Source organism: Phoxinus phoxinus, assembly GCF_949152265.1.
Source record: "Phoxinus phoxinus genome assembly, chromosome: 7".
NCBI lineage: Eukaryota > Metazoa > Chordata > Actinopteri > Cypriniformes > Leuciscidae > Phoxinus > Phoxinus phoxinus.
The window spans coordinates 5668172-5686154 of NC_136882.1; the positions used below are offsets into that span (position 1 = coordinate 5668172).

A 17983-nucleotide genomic window follows, 5' to 3' on the forward strand; every position below is an offset into this window, starting at 1 on the left:
GTTAAGATATTTTAAAGAATGTTGGTAACCAGACAGTTGATGGCACAGACACCCATCATCTTACAGTTGTTTTTTTCCTACTATGGAATTCAATGCCTACCGTCAACTGTTCGGTTTTGGTTCCAACTTTACATTTTTGGGTGAACTGCCCCTTTAAATCTGAATCCGATTGGTTACAACCAACACAAACGTTTAACTCAAACGTATTGTATGAGAGGCGGAGCCCGAGATTGTAATTGAAAGAGAGATCGCAACCTTTGCGCAAAAAAGGCTAACAACATGAATGGCTCTCGAGACAACTTTGCCATATATTTATGCAAATAATGTTAAAGATTAACGGACAAATCTGATGAGGCACTCTATTCCGCGTGCTGAGGCATCTCCTTCATTGACTTTCACTCAAGAAAGGCACATTCTAGTCTCCTCCACAACGATACGCATTTGAGCTAAAGTTGGGGCTTCCCCTGAAGGAGGGGCTCTGGCGGAGGACCGTGTGGGGGGCGGGGCTTATAGTCCGTATAGAGGAATTCTATTGGCCAGTGCTTGTGCCAATCAAAGTAGAAGCGGCATACGGATAGCAATAATGGCTGATTCTCAGTAAGGAACCCATACAACATTTTCTTCTTTCTTCTTCATATAACAATTGTTGTATTTTAACACTTACGTGTCTGTTTAATGTAATATCTGCAGCGGTTTGGACTGAGTTGTGCGCTAGACTGTTTTACATGGGCAGGATGTGTTATTGTTTAGTGTCTCTTACGCAGTGCTCAGTATCAACACTATATATTTGATGTGTTTTTGGGCTGTATTTGTCCTGTCGGACTCTTTGTGTTTTGTTCGCTAATTATTCTGACAAGCTTACACGCATATTGTTCTAGTCCCAGTGTCGCGATGGCTCATCAACGAGTCTGCTGTCAGGATAAAACGCCAATCCAGATCCTGCACGAATACGGCATCAAAATCGGCAGCGCGCCCCAGTACGAGCTCATACACGCTCTCGCTGACGGAGACGCGCACCAGCCTTCTTCCTTCATCTTCAGTGTCACCATAGGAGATGTCTCATGCAAAGGTCATCTTTTATTCACATGAGTATTATAATAGCGTCTAGTATGAGTAAGTGATAATAAAATGTACACTAGTATTCAAATAGATAATCGTTTTTTTGTTTTTTTCTTAAAGGGCAAGGATCCACTAAAAAGGCGGCTAAACATGACGCTGCAGAAGCCGCCTTGAAATTATTGAAACGAGACCCCCAGCCAAAGTAAAATACACACTGTAGAGATGGATGTAAACCATTATAGATCCATTACTTCAGTTAACACTGATCCAAATGTTCTGAATCTTTCACAGTGGTCAGAGAGACAATGGTCTTTCTCCTGAAGGCGCTGACGGATCCAATCCTGTGGGAATACTGCAGGTATCTGATCAAGCTCTTCACATCTTGAAGCACAACTATCCTATCCATAACTAATCCGTCCCACATCTGGTACACGTGGATTCAACAGGGCCCACATGTGGACCGGATCTGGGCCGACACTATGTTGCTGTCTGGGTATTGTGTGAACAGTATGCCAACTGAGTAATATGTCCGAATGCATAGTATTCAAAAAGTTCTATATAGTATGATTGTTAACTCGACGTACTACATCCACCATGTTCTCGTTATCATGTGATCTACCAGCGCCAGTTACAAGTTATAGCCTAGCAAAAACGTTCAGTTATAGCAAACCACCACCATCCAATCAAATTCCACACTGACAAAATCAAGCCCCGCCCACATTTGTTCTTGTTTGAGAAGCGATTTCACTCGGATATATATCACAATAGGGAAGAACAGACGAGTGCAACTTCTGTTTCATGCAGACTTTAAAGATTATGAGGGCACATGTATTTAAAAAAAAATTATGATGTGCTCAAATACATAATTTATAATAAATACTGCAATATTCTGTCAACAAAAAAAAGTCAGTTTTGATCCCATGGTGAGTTTAAACACTGTTGTGTGTTTTGTGAGGAACTGGCCATGCAGCGGGTGTGGTGTCTGCCGGAGTATATGGTGTGTATGGAGACGGGGCCGGATCACATGAAGGAGTTCACCGTGACCTGTCGTCTGGAGGGCCTGGAGGAGTCAGGTGCCGGCTCTTTCACACACAGACCTCAGGCTCAGGCCGAGCGCAGGAGGACTGATGCCATGTCATGTGCTTTTGCTCATCAGGGACCGGCAGCTCGAAGAAGCTGGCCAGACGAGCCGCCGCTGAACGCATGCTGGGAAAACTGCAGAGTCTGTCTGGATCTCCCGAGATCACGTGGGTTAGTGACATTCATCCGTTCAGAGATGTGTTAGGATTCTTTCACTGAAAATTCTTGATTGGTCCTTAGGTTTAAAGGGATAGTTCACCCAAAAATGAAAATTAGCCCATGGTTTACTCACCCTCAGAGTCATCCTAGGTGTATATGACTTTCTTCTTTCAGACGAAATACAATTAGTTATATTAAAAAATGTCCTCTTCCAAGCTTTATAATGGCAGTGAATGGCTTTCTGTTTTGAAGTCCATATAAATGCATCTATCCATGATAAAAGTGCATCTATCCATTAATAAATGTGCATCTATCCATCATAAAAGTGCATCTATCCATCATAAAAGTGCGTCTATCCATCATAAAAGTGCGTCTATCCATGATAAAAGTGCATCTATCCATCATAAAAGTGCATCTATCCATCATAAAAGTGCGTCTATCCATCATAAAAGTGCGTCTATCCATGATAAAAGTGCGTCTATCCATCATAAAAGTGCGTCTATCCATCATAAAAGTGCGTCTATCCATGATAAAAGTGCATCTATCCATGATAAAAGTGCATCTGTCCATCATAAAAGTGCATCTGTCCATGATAAAAGTGCATCTATCCATCATAAAAGTGCATCTATCCATCATAAAAGTGCCTCTATGATAAAAGTTAATAAAGGCCTTCTGAAGCGATGTGTTTGTGTAAAAAAATATCCATATTTAAAACAAAATAACTAGCTTCCGGCCATTTTAAAGCTTGGAAGAGCCAGGACATTTTTTTATATTTAACTCTGATTGTATTCGTCTGATAGAAGAATGTCATATACATCTAGGATGGCTTGTAGGGCGAGTAAATCTTGGGCTAATTTTCATTTTTGGGTGAACTATCCCTTTAAGGAAGTGCACATCTAAAATAACATTCAGTAATTACATGGATTGCTTACACCCAGGGTGAGGTGCTTCTGCATCAGTGTTACTCACCTGTCATTTCCCTCTGATCTGATTTTAGGTGGGTTTAGGGTTAGGTTTGGGATAGGGTTAGGACTAGTGTTGTCAAAAGTACCGACTTCGGTACCAAGTCGGTACTGAAATTTAAAAAAATGTGACGCTTTGAGCGCTGTTGAGCAGAAGCGTTAACACCTCGGAATGGCCAGCCATTTTCACGTGCTCATCAAATATGTCTGTGATTGGCTACAATGATCAGCGCTTCAAAAACATGTTGTAAATATACATCAATAAGGCTCTTCAGCGAGCGATTACACAGATACACACGGAAGCGTTTGAAAGCAGGCGTCTATCAGCGGATCGATCCACTGGCGCTGATAGACGCCTGCTTTTGCTTTCAAACACTCCTGCTTTCAAAACACTTTCAAACACTTCCGTGCATTGATCATTGTAGCCAATCACAGACATATCCGATGAGCTCATGAACACAATGGCCAATCAGAGGTGTTTATGATTCCGCTCAACAGCGCTCAAAGCGTCACATTTTTTAAATTTCAGTACCGACTTGGTACCGAAGTCGGTACTTTTGACAACACTTGTTAGGACTACATTTTCTGACAGAAATGTTGCTCCAGGATCAACAAAATATATTGACCCAGGAACATGTCTTGCTTGGCAAATCATGGTGACTAATTGATCACAATGAATCAAGAAAACAGTGCCACGCTTCACTCTGAAACATGACTTTATCTTAATTTAACATTTATTTAATGTAATTAATCAGCTTTTCATTATCATGTCTTCATGATGAATTGTCATAGTTTAGGATTGAAAGCCTGGCTCTGGGAAAATAATAAAACAATACGATCCACACATTTAAGTAGCAAAAGTAAATGATGGTAAAAAGTTTCCAGTGCAGTTTCTATGTGACCTTCATGTAACAAAGAAAAATCAGCCTCTGGAACATAAAAGTGCCTGAAGAGTTGGACACGTCACCTCGACTCATAAGAGATTTGCGAGCCGTTGCATCAATATTTCAGCATGAGGAATTGTTTAGCGATTGAATCATGGCTGACTGAGTCTCCATCGAGCACTCTCTCGCCAGTAAGCTCAGGATTGTGCTTCAGATGATCTGGTAAATAGGACATGTGTCATACGGTCCCCAGACTCCTCCGGCTCGTGTGTACGTGGAGAGCTTCCGGCAGTCGACGGGGGAGAAGATCTCGCTGCTGAAGATGACTCCGCTCAGCATCCCCAACACAGACTACATCCAGATGCTGCTGGAGGTCTCGCTGGAGATGGGCTTTCAGGTCGCGTACGTAGACATCGGTGCGTTCCTCTTCCTCACTTTGTTCCTGTGTTTGTTTTGTGTCTTAAAGGGATAAGTTACTGTAAAATAAAAATCAGCCCATGATTTACTCACCCTCAGAGTCAATAGATGTATATGACTTTCTTCTTTCAGACGAATACAATCTCAGTTATATTTAAATATGACCTGGCTCTTCCAAGCTTTATAATGGCAGTGAATGGCTGTTTCTGTTTTGAAGTCCATAAAAGTGCATCTACCCATGATAAAAGTGCATCTACCCATGATAAAAGTGCATCTACCCATGATAAAAGTGCGTCTATCCATGATAAGTTAAAGTTCATTTATTTATATAGCACATTTAAACAGCCGCTTCGACAGACCAAAGTGCTTTCCAGAACACACATAAAAGAAAAAGAAAAACAGCAAAACAACCCATAAAACACATAAAAAGCAGCAAAGCTACGAGTAGCCTTATCAGAGACTCAAATGTAAAATGGTAGAAATAATCAAAAAAGAGATCAATATGCTAAAGAGAACAGGTAGGCTTTTACCAAACACTTAAAGATAGAAAGGTTGGGGGCCGTTGGGATCTCTAGGGGCAGGGTGTTCACAGACGAGGCCCTGCCACTGCAAAAGCACGCTCCCCTCTACGCTTAAGTCTGACACGAGGGACTACCAGCAGAGCCTGGTCGTGTGACCTTAGGCTTCTGGACGGAGTGTAGGGAGGAATACGTTCAGAGAGATAGACAGGAGCTAAGTTATGTAAAGATTTGAAAACAAATAGGAGGATTTTAAAATCTATTCTCTGCCGGACTGGCAGCCAGTGTAACGGTTTAAGAATTGGAGAGATATGGTCATATTTGCGACAGTTAAGAATAAGTCTGGCCGCAGCATTTTGGACCAACTGAAGACGGGCAATTTGAGAACTGATATCCCACAGTAAAGTGAATTGCAGTAATCTAGCCGACACGTGATGAATGCATGAACCGCCATTTCCAAAGTTATCGGAGTAAGAAAGCCTTTGATTTTAGATAGTAAGCGAAGTTGGTAGAAACCGGAGCTGATGACAGATGATATGTGTTTGTCAAATTTTAAAGACTGGTCAACAAGAACACCTAAGTTCCGCACTCCTGTAGATTTAAAGGGAGATAGACTCCCCAAGTCTGGGCTTATACACTGGGACCTTTCACTCGGGCTGAAAACAATGACCTCGGTCTTATCATCATTTAGAGAGAGGAAATTTTGAGCCAGCCATGCCTTCACCTCCTCTAGGCATAGCAGAAGAGAGTTTAACGCTGCAGGGTTATTTCTCTTGAATGGAATGTAAATTTGGGTGTCGTCCGCATAAAAATGAAATGATACACTGTGTTTCCTTAAGATAGCGCCCAACGGTAGCATGTAGAGAGAAAATGGAGAGGGAGCCAAAATGGAGCCCTGTGGAAGACCACAGGTTAGAGGTGCCATGGAGCTGGAGAAATTACCCATCCTAACTAAAAACTTTCTGTCAGAAAGGTACGACTGAATCCATGACAGGACAGAAGCTTTTAGGCCCACCCAAGTCTCAAGTCTAGCCAACAGAGTAGGGTGGTCAACAGTGTCAAAAGCTGCCGAAAGGTCTAAGAGAACTAGAACCACAGAATCTCCAGAATCAGTGGAGATATAAATGTCGTTTAGCACTCGCAGAAGGGCGCACTCAGTGCTGTGAGCAGTCCTGAACCCAGATTGAAAAGCCTCATAGATACACTTATTTGACAAAAAGTGCTGGAGTTGATTAAACACAATTTTCTCCAATAACTTGGAAATAAAAGGCAAGACAGAGATGGGTCGGTAATTTTGTAAAACAGAGGTCAGAGGTGGACAAAGTACACAACTTCCTTATAAGTACCTTATGCCTCTGAATCTCTGCCTGCCTACCCTCATATCAATATCACATTTATTTCTAGAACACAGTTCCAGTCGTGGGATTGAATAATTCACTCAATAACGTCCACAACTTTCGGACACCCAAACAGCTGTTCCCAGTTTTTTGGCTTTTAGTATGAATATGTTAGCTTTGTTATCTATAAGCTAGTGTGCTCCAAAACAATGTCCAAACCCAACATTGAAAATTAAAATCATGTTGATGTCAGAATTCAATGTCAGATTGACGTTAATCTCCAACGTTGGACAGACGTTGTATTGTGGTTGAAAATCGGCTGACGTCAGAAACCAACATCAGTCGAGTTCTGACGTCAACCAGACTTTCATTTACAACCAAAATGCAACCCAAATCATCCCTGACGTTACTACTCTCTACTCAAGGACCTTGACAGAAATGTAGTGGAGTAAAAAGTACGATATTTGTCTTTCAAATGTAGTGAAGTTAAAGTAAAAGTTTCCGGAAAAAATAATACTCAAGTAAAGTACAGATACTCAAAAAGTGTACTTAAGTACAGTACTCAAGTAAATGTACTTTGTTACTGTCCACCTCTGGATCCAGTGAAGGCTTCTTGAGCAGAGGAGTGACCGTAGCCACTTTAAGATTAGCTGGAACAGAGCCCGTATTGAGACACTTGTTAAAAAGAGATACCAAACCTGGACCCACAGAGTCGATGATTAACTTTAGAAATTTCGACTGAATGATATCATTTGGACAAAATGAAGGTTTGAGCTTGGCGCTCACATCCTTTAGTGTCTGGAGGTTGATAGGATCAAAAACCTCCCAAACACAAGAAGTAGGTGACACGAATGGGGGCAGAGTTAAGTTAGGGCAGACACTAAGTCTTAATTTAGTGATTTTGTTAACAAAAAATCTCTGGAAATCTTCACATAGAGCATCAGAGGAAACAGACCAGCCCGATCTCATCCCAAGGCGTCATATACTGACGCTTTTGACATATCGTCTACATCCAACGCACATGGCACCCTTTAGCATCAATATGAGACGCAGATAGATATGGGCCAGAAGGCGCCTCCTAGCGGTCTAACCCTAACCCTACCCCAGACCTAAACCCAACCATAACCGAACAAAGCTCTGTGCTTCTCATATTGAGGCTAAAGGGTACCATGTGCGTTGGATGTAGACGAAATGTCAAAAGTGTCAGTATATGACGCCCTAGGATGAGAATGCGTTGAACAGACAATTTAGAAGAAGGATTTATAACAGACTGAATGACTGAAAACAAGACCTTTGGGTTAGAGTGGTTGGATTCAATTAAGTTAGAGAAATATGCAGCTTTAGCTGACTTAGCAGCATTCTGGTATGCTGTAAGAGCGTCTTTGAACATATGGAAGGAGACAACTTGCCTGTCTCGTTTCCATTTGCGTTCGGCCTTTCTACAAATTTGTCTTTGGTGACGAGTGTCAGAGTTTTGCCACAGATCAGATTTTGGTTTGGATTTGTGAGGCTTGAGAGGAGCAGTCACGTTTGCTACTTACACCAGGCAGAATTTAAAAGGCTGAAATTTTGATCCACATCCAGGTCAGATAATGGTTGGTCCAAGTCCAAGTGTGAGCATAGTTCAGCAAAGCACAGGTCGAAGTTAGTGCTGAACTGTGGAGAGTAGACCCGCGACATAACAGGTGCAATAGTGGGTTAAGAGAGCTCCGGAAGAGACAGTGAGAATAGAATAGGCTTGTGATCGGAAAGCAGAAAAATCAGAGATAGATGCACTTTTATCATGGATAGAGGCACTTTTATCATGGATAGATGCACTTTTATCATGGATAGATGCACTTTTATCATGGATAGATGCACTTTTATCATGGATAGAGGCACTTTTATCATGAATAGATGCACTTTTATCATGGATAGATGCACTTTTATCATGGATAGATGCACTTTTATCATGGATAGATGCACTTTTATCATGGATAGATGCACTTTTATCATGGATAGAGGCACTTTTATCATGAATAGATGCACTTTTATCATGAATAGATGCACTTTTATCATGAATAGAGGCACTTTTATCATGGATAGATGCACTTTTATCATGGATAGAGGCACTTTTATCATGAATAGATGCACTTTTATCATGAATAGATGCACTTTTATCATGAATAGACGCACTTTTATCATGGATAGATGCACTTTTATGATGGATAGATGCACTTTTATCATGGATAGAGGCACTTTTATCATGAATAGATGCACTTTTATCATGAATAGATGCACTTTTATCATGAATAGACGCACTTTTATCATGGATAGAGGCACTTTTATCATGGATAGAGGCACTTTTATCATGAATAGATGCACTTTTATCATGGATAGAGGCACTTTTATCATGAATAGACGCACTTTTATCATGGATAGAGGCACTTTTATCATGGATAGAGGCACTTTTATCATGGATAGAGGCACTTTTATGAGCTTCAAACTGTTGGTTGCAATGCACTAACATTATAAAGTTTGGAAGAGCTAGGACATTTATTAATATAACTCAGATTGTATTTGTCTGAAAGAAGAATGTCATATACATCTAGGATGGGTTGAGGGCGAGTAAATCATGGGCCACTTTTCATTTTAAAGTGAACTTCTCCGTTAAGAGCTGGAAGTGTTGTGTGTGTGTGTGTTGTGCAGATGAGCTGACGGTGAACGGGCAGTACCAGTGTTTGGTTGAGCTGTCGACCAGGCCGGTGACGGTGTGCCACGGCTCCGGCATGACCAGCAGTAACGCCCACAACGCCGCCGCACACAACGCCCTGCAGTACATCAAGATGGTCGCTAATAAACACTAACTACAGGACTGCGTGCACATGGAGTCGGAGATGCTGAACTCTGACGTGTGAGCGCCTGGCCCGGGCCGTTCTGCTGTAAGAGACGCGCTCTATGCAGAAAATAAATCCATTTCTGGGTCACAACCCTGAGTTTATTTTTGGATGAGGCAAAGTGCTTCATTTACATCCAAATGGTCATTTATTTACACTAAACCTCAAACTGGATTCAGTCAGATGTACTGAATACTGAGTAGATCAAACCTGACCAAGGTCTTTTTTCTTTTTGCTTAATAAATCCATTGTAAACACCATATTAATAGGTTTACATTGTGTGTCATTCCAAACCCGTCAGACTTTCGTTCATCTTCGGAACACAAATGAAGATATTTTTAATGAAATCTGAGCAATTTCTGTCCATCCACTGAACGCTACACATCTACCACTTTGACGCTTCAAAAAGTTCATATAGAAATTGAACAACGAATCCAAATGAATTAAGCAGTTTAGTCCAAATTCTCTGAAGTCACGATCGCTCTTGCTGAAGCTCAAGCGTGCGGCGTAACGGGAATGAACCTCATTGGTTCTCACACGGCAAGCGAACATGCTTTAGATTCTGGTTACCACAACTGATGTGTGAGTTGATGAATGTTTATATGTGAATAAAAGCTTAAATTCAATCTATTCATCATATAAAGTGACCGAGTCTCTTCAGAAAATTTGGACTAAACTGCTCAACTCTTATGAATTAGTTTTACGATCTCTATAAACTTTTTGAAGCATCAAAGTGTCATTTGGTGTTAATCTAGGGACAGAAATCGATTAGATTTCATTAAAAAGATCTTCATTTGTGATCTGAAGATGAACTAAAGTCGTACGGGTGTGGAACAACATGAAGGTGAGGAAATGATGACAGGATTTTCATTTTTGGGTGAACTGTCCCTTTAAGACACGCACTGCTAAACTAGGCTCAGCGTCGTCTGCAGGAACGCTTTGACCTGCTAATGTTGCAGTATTGGGTTTGATAATCAGATAATCTTCAGTATGGTGTGCGGTGTGGCCATCTAGTGATCATAATAATGTATTCACCTTATTGTGTAAAGCAGGAGTAAGCTATTTTCTGTGAATACCCAGTGGCGATATTAATGTTGAGTGGCATCTTACGCACTGAAGACATTGGCTCTGTGTTTAGTGGCACATCCAGGTTTTTATTGGCATTTTTTTTACTGACAATGTTGTGGCAGTGACTGACAGTGCACTTGTCACTACAATTGTTACTGACGTAATTGTGACGCAAAATCCTAAATAACTAGCCAAATTTAGTGTTTAAAAAAAGAAAAATCAATTAAACTTATTTTCAAATCGGTTTCAAACATGTAGTCATCTTGTGTGCACATCTGTATTTGAGTGGTTGTGTAACACCGGAGCTGCTGTGTGTTCATGATCACACACACGGCCCATTCTGGGAAACACACGGAATAAATCTATCATGTGTCACTGCGAAAACTACATCACATCCGTCACTGTAAACCTTTATTTGTGCAGTCGGTGTCAGTATGAGTAAGTGTAACATTGGTCAGCGCAAGATCAACCAAAACTTACGCCAACTGAAGAAGACCCACCGCTGGTGTGTGTGTGTGTTATGTGTGTGTGATTTAGATGGTAGCAAAAACAAGTAACCAGAGCTAATATTGATCTAAATATAAGTAGGCCTATAATTTAATATGTGGTTAGTGGGTGTCTATGTTTTTAAAGGGGTGGTTGATAATGATTTGACTTTTCTAACTGTAGTTAGTGTGTAATGTTGCTGTTTGAGCAGAAACAACATCTGCAAAGTTACAACATTAAAAGAAAATCTTTGCTCTGAACTTTTTTTTTTTAAGAAATCGTTTTTTAAGGTCTACAACAAACGGCTGGTTGAGACTACACGACATTCTCCTCGGTTAGTGACATCACCAACCCTGAAATTTACATAAACCCCGCCCCCGGGAACACAATTTATAGATTATCATGACAATATGCTAATTAATGACTTAGATACACATAAGCTTCATAAATTCATCAACTATCCATTCAGAAATGTCCTGTTGCTTCTACATGTTGTCACTTCTTCTTGAGTCTCTCCATCATTGTCCGACTCCGGTTTGAACATGAAAGGCTAAAAGTTTTCGACATTTTCAGTGCGTGTGTGTGTGTGTGTGTGAGAGGTAAAAGGACACGAGCTCTTGTAGCTCCGCCCCCTGTGCCGGAAGCAGCAGCTCATTTGCATTTAAAGGGACAGACACGAAACGGTGCGTTTTTGCTCACTCTCAAAAAGTGACAATTTTAACATATATAAAAATATCTGTGGGGTATTTTGAGCTAAAACTTCACATACACACACACACACACACACTCTGGGGACATCAGACTTATTTTACATCTTGTGAAAAGGGCATTATACCACCCCTTTAATATTTAACAAATCATTTTATGGAATCATGTAGTAAGTAATAAAACCATGTTTTAAGTGTGAACATGTATTCCTTCTGGAGATGCCTGAGTGTTTTGTTGAAATATTTGACAACATATGCATTAGAGACTGAGACTGGGCAAATTATAATCATAATTTATGACAAAATAATTAGTGCTGGGATTAATTGCATCCAAAATAAAAGTTTTTGTTTACACAATATATTTGTGTGTACTGTGTATTATTATTTTGTAGCCTATATATAAATACACACATGCATGTATAAGAAAAATGTGTTGGTTATATAAAACATAAAAGTATATACATGCAAATATTTCTTAAAGCTGAAGTCGGCAAGATTTTTTTTTAGCATATTCACTGAATCCGACACAAAAACATAAAAGCCGGTTTTAGAAAATAACCTGCGCTTCTACCTCCACCTGGAGCCTGTTACTTGTTTAGCAAAAATCCACCGCTCCCGGTTCTTCTGGTCCAGTCCGCGCAGGGCTGTGTGAGATCTGACTGTCAATCACAGTGCGCGCACACGCCACAGATCCCCCCTCGCGCACGTTACAATATCACATGCACACGCCTGAAGTTCGCAGGTGTGTTGGACTGTACGAAGCGTGATGGCGGAGAAAAGGAGCCAGGAGGTCCAAAACAACCAAGGAAAAGAAAACACCTGTAGAAATCGATGCTGAAGAGACGGACACGTTCACAGAACATCTGGTGCACACACACTGACGAGCACGAACTCAATGGGAGGGAGGGGGAGGGGCATGAGAGTTGTAAATATTAAACATTTTGGCTAAATCCCCTCAATCTGCCAGACTTGCCGACTGCATTTAAATATATACATGCATATGTGTGTAATTAAGTGAAAATAATTATACACAGTACACACACATATATTATGTAAACTAACATTTATTTTGGATGCGATTAATCGTTGCCCAGCACAAAAAAAAAAAAAAAAAATAGCAGACTTCCAGTCAATAATTCATTAATGCAGTTGATTAAAAGGCTGAGTGACGAATGGCCCGTCCTCCTCGCATTACCACTTTAATTCGAGCTTTTTAAAGAGATTGATCATAAATAATGGACACGGGACACACATCACGGCTTGGAACATAAATATGTATTTCTTAACATGTATTTAAATGTGAAACAGCAGGTCTGGAGAGTGTCCTAATGACACGAGCTGTGAACCGAGCGAGAGGTCTTCATCCTCCTCTTCTTCTTCATCATCAGAGGAAAGCTGAACTCATGAGTGAGACTCCCACACACAGTGCAGGACGTCTCGGAGAGATATGAGGAGATAGAAATGAAACGCACATTTTAATAAGGCATCAGAGATCACTGGCAGGCGGTGACATGTTTTCATGCAACGGTGGGAAACTACAGTGTCTTTCCCTCAGAGGACCTGCTAGTATTCCCCCTCGATACATCTACAATGATCTTCTCCGCAAGCTTCAGGTCAGAAACATTCAGTCGGATGAACTCTTGGCGACAGTCGAGACGCATCTTAACAGAAAACACAAGGATCACAAAGTGTCTGCAATATATGAACTCAACACACAGTCTTGTAGATGCACACAGGCCTCGTGCTTTTCACGTCACAGAACTCAGACGCTCGTATCCAGCAGTCGTCAATGGAGCTGAGTGTGTGTGAGTGTGTGTTGATATGGTTTCATATGCGTTAAGGCACAGTGAAGACCTCGAACAGTGACGTACGGCTCTACTGATGGCAGAGATCATCTCCACTACACTGTTTTTGGACTTTTCTTTTAAAATCTACTGATATTTCAATAATAACCTTTCTTAACAATTATCTAAGAAATTAAAACATTCAGATCTGCTCAGTCAAATTGAATGCGGAAACTGAATTTGTTTGAATGTTTGTGTTTGATGAACGAGGTCCAGATCAGATGTAAAAACATGGCCGTTCATACTAGTGTACTACATACTATATTGAAGTATGTAATATGCAGTAGCGCTGTAGTATGTAGTAGCACTGAAGTATGCAGGAGCACTGAAGTATGAAGTAGCGCCAAGTATGCAGTAGTGCTGAAGTATGTAGTATCGCTAAGTATGTAGTATGCAGGAGAAATTGAACGTGTTTGAATGTTTGTGTTTGATGAACGAGGTCCAGATCAGATGTAAAAACATGGCCATTCATACGATTGTCCTACATACTATATTGAAGTATGTATTATGCAGTAGCGCTGTAGTATGCAGGAGCACTGAAGTATGTAGTATGCAGTAGTCAAAATTGTAATTCAAAATATAACATTTATATCTGAGATGAAAACTGGACTTAACTAAACAAAACCAGATGTGAGGTCATGTGCAAATGTAGCACACTACATGAAATAATATATAATAGTGTGCAGTATGTATGACACACACTGCTCCGAGATTCTGTCTGAGATTCAGGAGCGCTGAAGTATGTAGTATGCAGGAGTGTGCGCTGAAGTATGTAGTATGCAGGAGCTGTATGGAGTGCTGAATTATTTAGTATGCAGGAGTGCTGAAGTATGTAGTATGCAGGAGCGCTGAAGAATGTAGTATGCAGGAGCGCTGAAGAATGTAGTATGCAGGAGCGCTGAAGTATGTAGTATGCAGGAGCGATGAAGTATGTAGTATGCAGGAGCGCTGAAGAATGTAGTATGCAGGAGCGCTGAAGTATGTAGTATGCAGGAGCGCTGAAGTATGTAGTATGCAGGAGCGCTGAAGAATGTAGTATGCAGGAGCGCTGAAGAATGTAGTATGCAGGAGCTGTATGGAGTGCTGAAGTATGTAGTATGCAGGAGCGCTGAAGAATGTAGTATGCAGGAGCGCTGAAGAATGTAGTATGCAGGAGCGCTGAAGTATGTAGTATGCAGGAGCGCTGAAGTATGTAGTATGCAGGAGCGCTGAAGAATGTAGTATGCAGGAGCTGTATGGAGTGCTGAAGTATGTAGTATGCAGGAGCGCTGAAGAATGTAGTATGCAGGAGCGCTGAAGTATGTAGTATGCAGGAGCTGTATGGAGTGCTGAAGTATGTAGTATGCAGGAGCGCTGAAGTATGTAGTATGCAGGAGCGATGAAGTATGTAGTATGCAGGAGCGCTGAAGAATGTAGTATGCAGGAGCGCTGAAGTATGTAGTATGCAGGAGCGCTGAAGTATGTAGTATGCAGGAGCGCTGAAGAATGTAGTATGCAGGAGCGCTGAAGTATGTAGTATGCAGGAGCTGTATGGAGTGCTGAATTATTTAGTATGCAGGAGTGCTGAAGTATGTAGTATGCAGGAGCGCTGAAGAATGTAGTATGCAGGAGCGCTGAAGAATGTAGTATGCAGGAGCGCTGAAGTATGTAGTATGCAGGAGCTGTATGGAGTGCTGAATTATTTAGTATGCAGGAGCGCTGAAGAATGTAGTATGCAGGAGCGCTGAAGAATGTAGTATGCAGGAGCGCTGAAGAATGTAGTATGCAGGAGCGCTGAAGTATGTAGTATGCAGGAGCTGTATGGAGTGCTGAATTATTTAGTATGCAGGAGTGCTGAAGTATGTAGTATGCAGGAGCGCTGAAGAATGTAGTATGCAGGAGCGCTGAAGTATGTAGTATGCAGGAGCTGTATGGAGTGCTGAATTATTTAGTATGCAGGAGTGCTGAAGTATGTAGTATGCAGGAGCGCTGAAGAATGTAGTATGCAGGAGCGCTGAAGAATGTAGTATGCAGGAGCTGTATGGAGTGCTGAAGTATGTAGTATGCAGGAGTGCTGAAGTATGTAGTATGCAGGAGCGCTGAAGAATGTAGTATGCAGGAGCGCTGAAGAATGTAGTATGCAGGAGCGCTGAAGTATGTAGTATGCAGGAGCGCTGAAGAATGTAGTATGCAGGAGCGCTGAAGAATGTAGTATGCAGGAGCGCTGAAGTATGTAGTATGCAGGAGCGCTGAAGAATGTAGTATGCAGGAGCGCTGAAGTATGTAGTATGCAGGAGCGCTGAAGTATGTAGTATGCAGGAGTGTGCGCTGAAGTATGTAGTATGCAGGAGCTGTATGGAGTGCTGAATTATTTAGTATGCAGGAGCGCTGAAGTATGTAGTATGCAGGAGCGCTGAAGAATGTAGTATGCAGGAGCGCTGAAGTATGTAGTATGCAGGAGCGCTGAAGAATGTAGTATGCAGGAGCGCTGAAGTATGTAGTATGCAGGAGCGCTGAAGAATGTAGTATGCAGGAGCGCTGAAGTATGTAGTATGCAGGAGCGCTGAAGAATGTAGTATGCAGGAGCGCTGAAGTATGTAGTATGCAGGAGCTGTATGGAGCACTGAAGTATGTAGTATGTAGGAGCTGTATGGAGTGCTGAAGTATGTAGTATGCAGGAGCGCTGAAGTATGTAGTATGCAGGAGCTGTATGGAGCACTGAAGTATGTAGTATGTAGGAGCTGTATGGAGTGCTGAAGTGTGTAGTATGCAGGAGTGTGCGCTGAAGTATGTAGTATGTAGGAGCGCTGAAGTATGTAGTATGCAGGAGCGCTGGAGGGCCAGCAGAGGCCTCTGTTGTGCATTTCATGATTAGATATGCAGTGTTTATGTCTGCGGGTCATTCCAATGTTATAGAGTGGTGCAGGTATGACATCACTTTGTAGGCCAAAACGCGCAAGCGAAGTCGATGGGTTTTTTGAACGTAGTTTTGGTTAAATGGCTGAAATAAGGCTCAAGACACTTTCACATTTTATTCTAGGACATAAAATACATCAGTATTACCCCACTCGTGATTTTTTGAAGCTGTTACGTGTCTTGAAGGCGGTTGCTAACAAGTGGGTAAATGTGGCACACTATAGCAGCACACTAGTTTTCAGTATGAGTTCAGAACTACATACTAGTGTACTACTTTATCAAGTCTACTACAGAGGCAGTCGAGGAGATTAAACTTCATCACACTGAACTGGTAAACTCAGTCCGCTTTTACAGCATCGTCATGCTTATACTTGTGCTCCTATAAACTATTCTAACGCAAACGTTCTGGGAAAATGTTTTTAGATAGAAACTTAGATAAAGTTAGTGATGGTGACGTTTATAGCCTACCTTTTGCTTTTTACTTCTGGCGACTGCATTTAGGCTTCAAAATTCATTCAAGTTATGTTGATCTGTGAAAATTATCTTGATGGACAAAACGTGTAAGTATAAAGTTTTGTTGATCACAGAACGTGTTTTCAGCGATAATCCAAAAGCCTTTGGGAAAATCCTATTGGGTTTTCTAGAGGAACCAGTGTGATGAGAACTGCTGATTGGCCTACAAAGTGACCAAACTCACACCTGCACCGCTCTATAGCGCAACCACAAATGTAAATTCTGTCATCATTTACTCACTCATGTTGTTCCAAACCCATAAGACTTTGGTTCACCTTCGAGTTCGAAACACAAATTAAGATATTTTGAATGAAACCTGAGAGATTTCTGCTCCCTCCATTGAAAGTTCAGGAAACCAAAAATTAGGGGATCCAAAAAGGTCATAGAGTCGTCGTCAAAATAATCCATATGCCTAAATTAAATCTGTTCATCATAAAAAGTGATCAAATCTCGTCAGAAGTTTTGGATTAACCAATCAAAGCCTTTTTGGATCTCCTAATGTTCGATCACCGCTAGAACAAACCTCATTGGTTCCCGTGCATCAGCTTCGGTGTTTATATATGATGTGCTCCATGTATACGTGTGTCAATCATTGTTTAGAGTTTAGATGTGAATAAAAGACTCAAGTCTGTTCATCATATAAAGCGATCGAGTCATACAGATTTAGCCTTTTGGGATCTTTTAAAGGCACAATATGTAATTTCTCGCCACTAGAGGTCGCTTATTCAAATCATAGGCGTAGCTTGATGACGGCTTGATTCGGCGGGATCATGGGAGTTGTTGTCTTCACCTCTACAGCCGGTGGAGAATACAGCAGAAATCATATTCATGGATGAGCGATAATGTATTAAATATTTATTAACGTTACCAAACCCGTTGGAGCGGAACGAGCCGCTGGAGTGATTGCTAATGAGAGACGAGCGCGACACACGAGCAATAATAAAACAATATATTAAAGGTGCAGTATGTAAAATTTATAACGATCTATTGTCAGAAATGCATTATAATACATTGTTATGTTTTTATTACATTAGAATGAGCCATTTCTATCTACACACACCTCAGGTCTCCTTACACGTTAAGTCACCATTTTGCGCCGCCATTTTTCTACAGGAGCCCTAAACGGACAAACTTCTCTAAAGAGTGTGTTTCGTCACTCTGTTGTTTTTCTTCTTCTT

At 41.2% G+C, this 17983-nt stretch overlaps 1 protein-coding gene across 2 annotated transcripts; it reads left to right on the forward strand.

The window, feature by feature from the left end:
• The first annotated feature begins 217 nt into the window (after window positions 1-217).
• On the forward strand, window positions 218-11913 carry prkra (protein kinase, interferon-inducible double stranded RNA dependent activator). Of its 2 annotated transcripts, XR_013798473.1 has the most exons (9): window positions 218-597; window positions 879-1069; window positions 1180-1261; window positions 1351-1417; window positions 2015-2132; window positions 2216-2310; window positions 4398-4560; window positions 9105-9921; window positions 10010-11906. XR_013798473.1 is itself a non-coding variant. In XM_079619902.1 (8 exons), exons 1-8 carry the CDS (start codon window positions 584-586, stop codon window positions 9260-9262), a joined length of 888 nt encoding a protein of 295 aa, XP_079476028.1. In that variant the 5' UTR covers window positions 218-583; the 3' UTR covers window positions 9263-11913. The 2 variants fall into 2 exon arrangements, 1 of the variants encoding a protein (XP_079476028.1); XM_079619902.1 differs by having other exon boundaries at window positions 9105-11913.
• Window positions 11914-17983: the final 6070 nt, after the last annotated feature.

Excerpts from the sequence above, each read along its gene's own strand:
- prkra (XM_079619902.1), top strand. Across the intron at positions 1,070-1,179 it reads AGGAGATGTCTCATGCAAAG|GGCAAGGATCCACTAAAAAG; the intron begins GTCATCTTTTAT and ends TTTTTCTTAAAG. Across the intron at positions 2,133-2,215 it reads GGAGGGCCTGGAGGAGTCAG|GGACCGGCAGCTCGAAGAAG; the intron begins GTGCCGGCTCTT and ends TTTGCTCATCAG.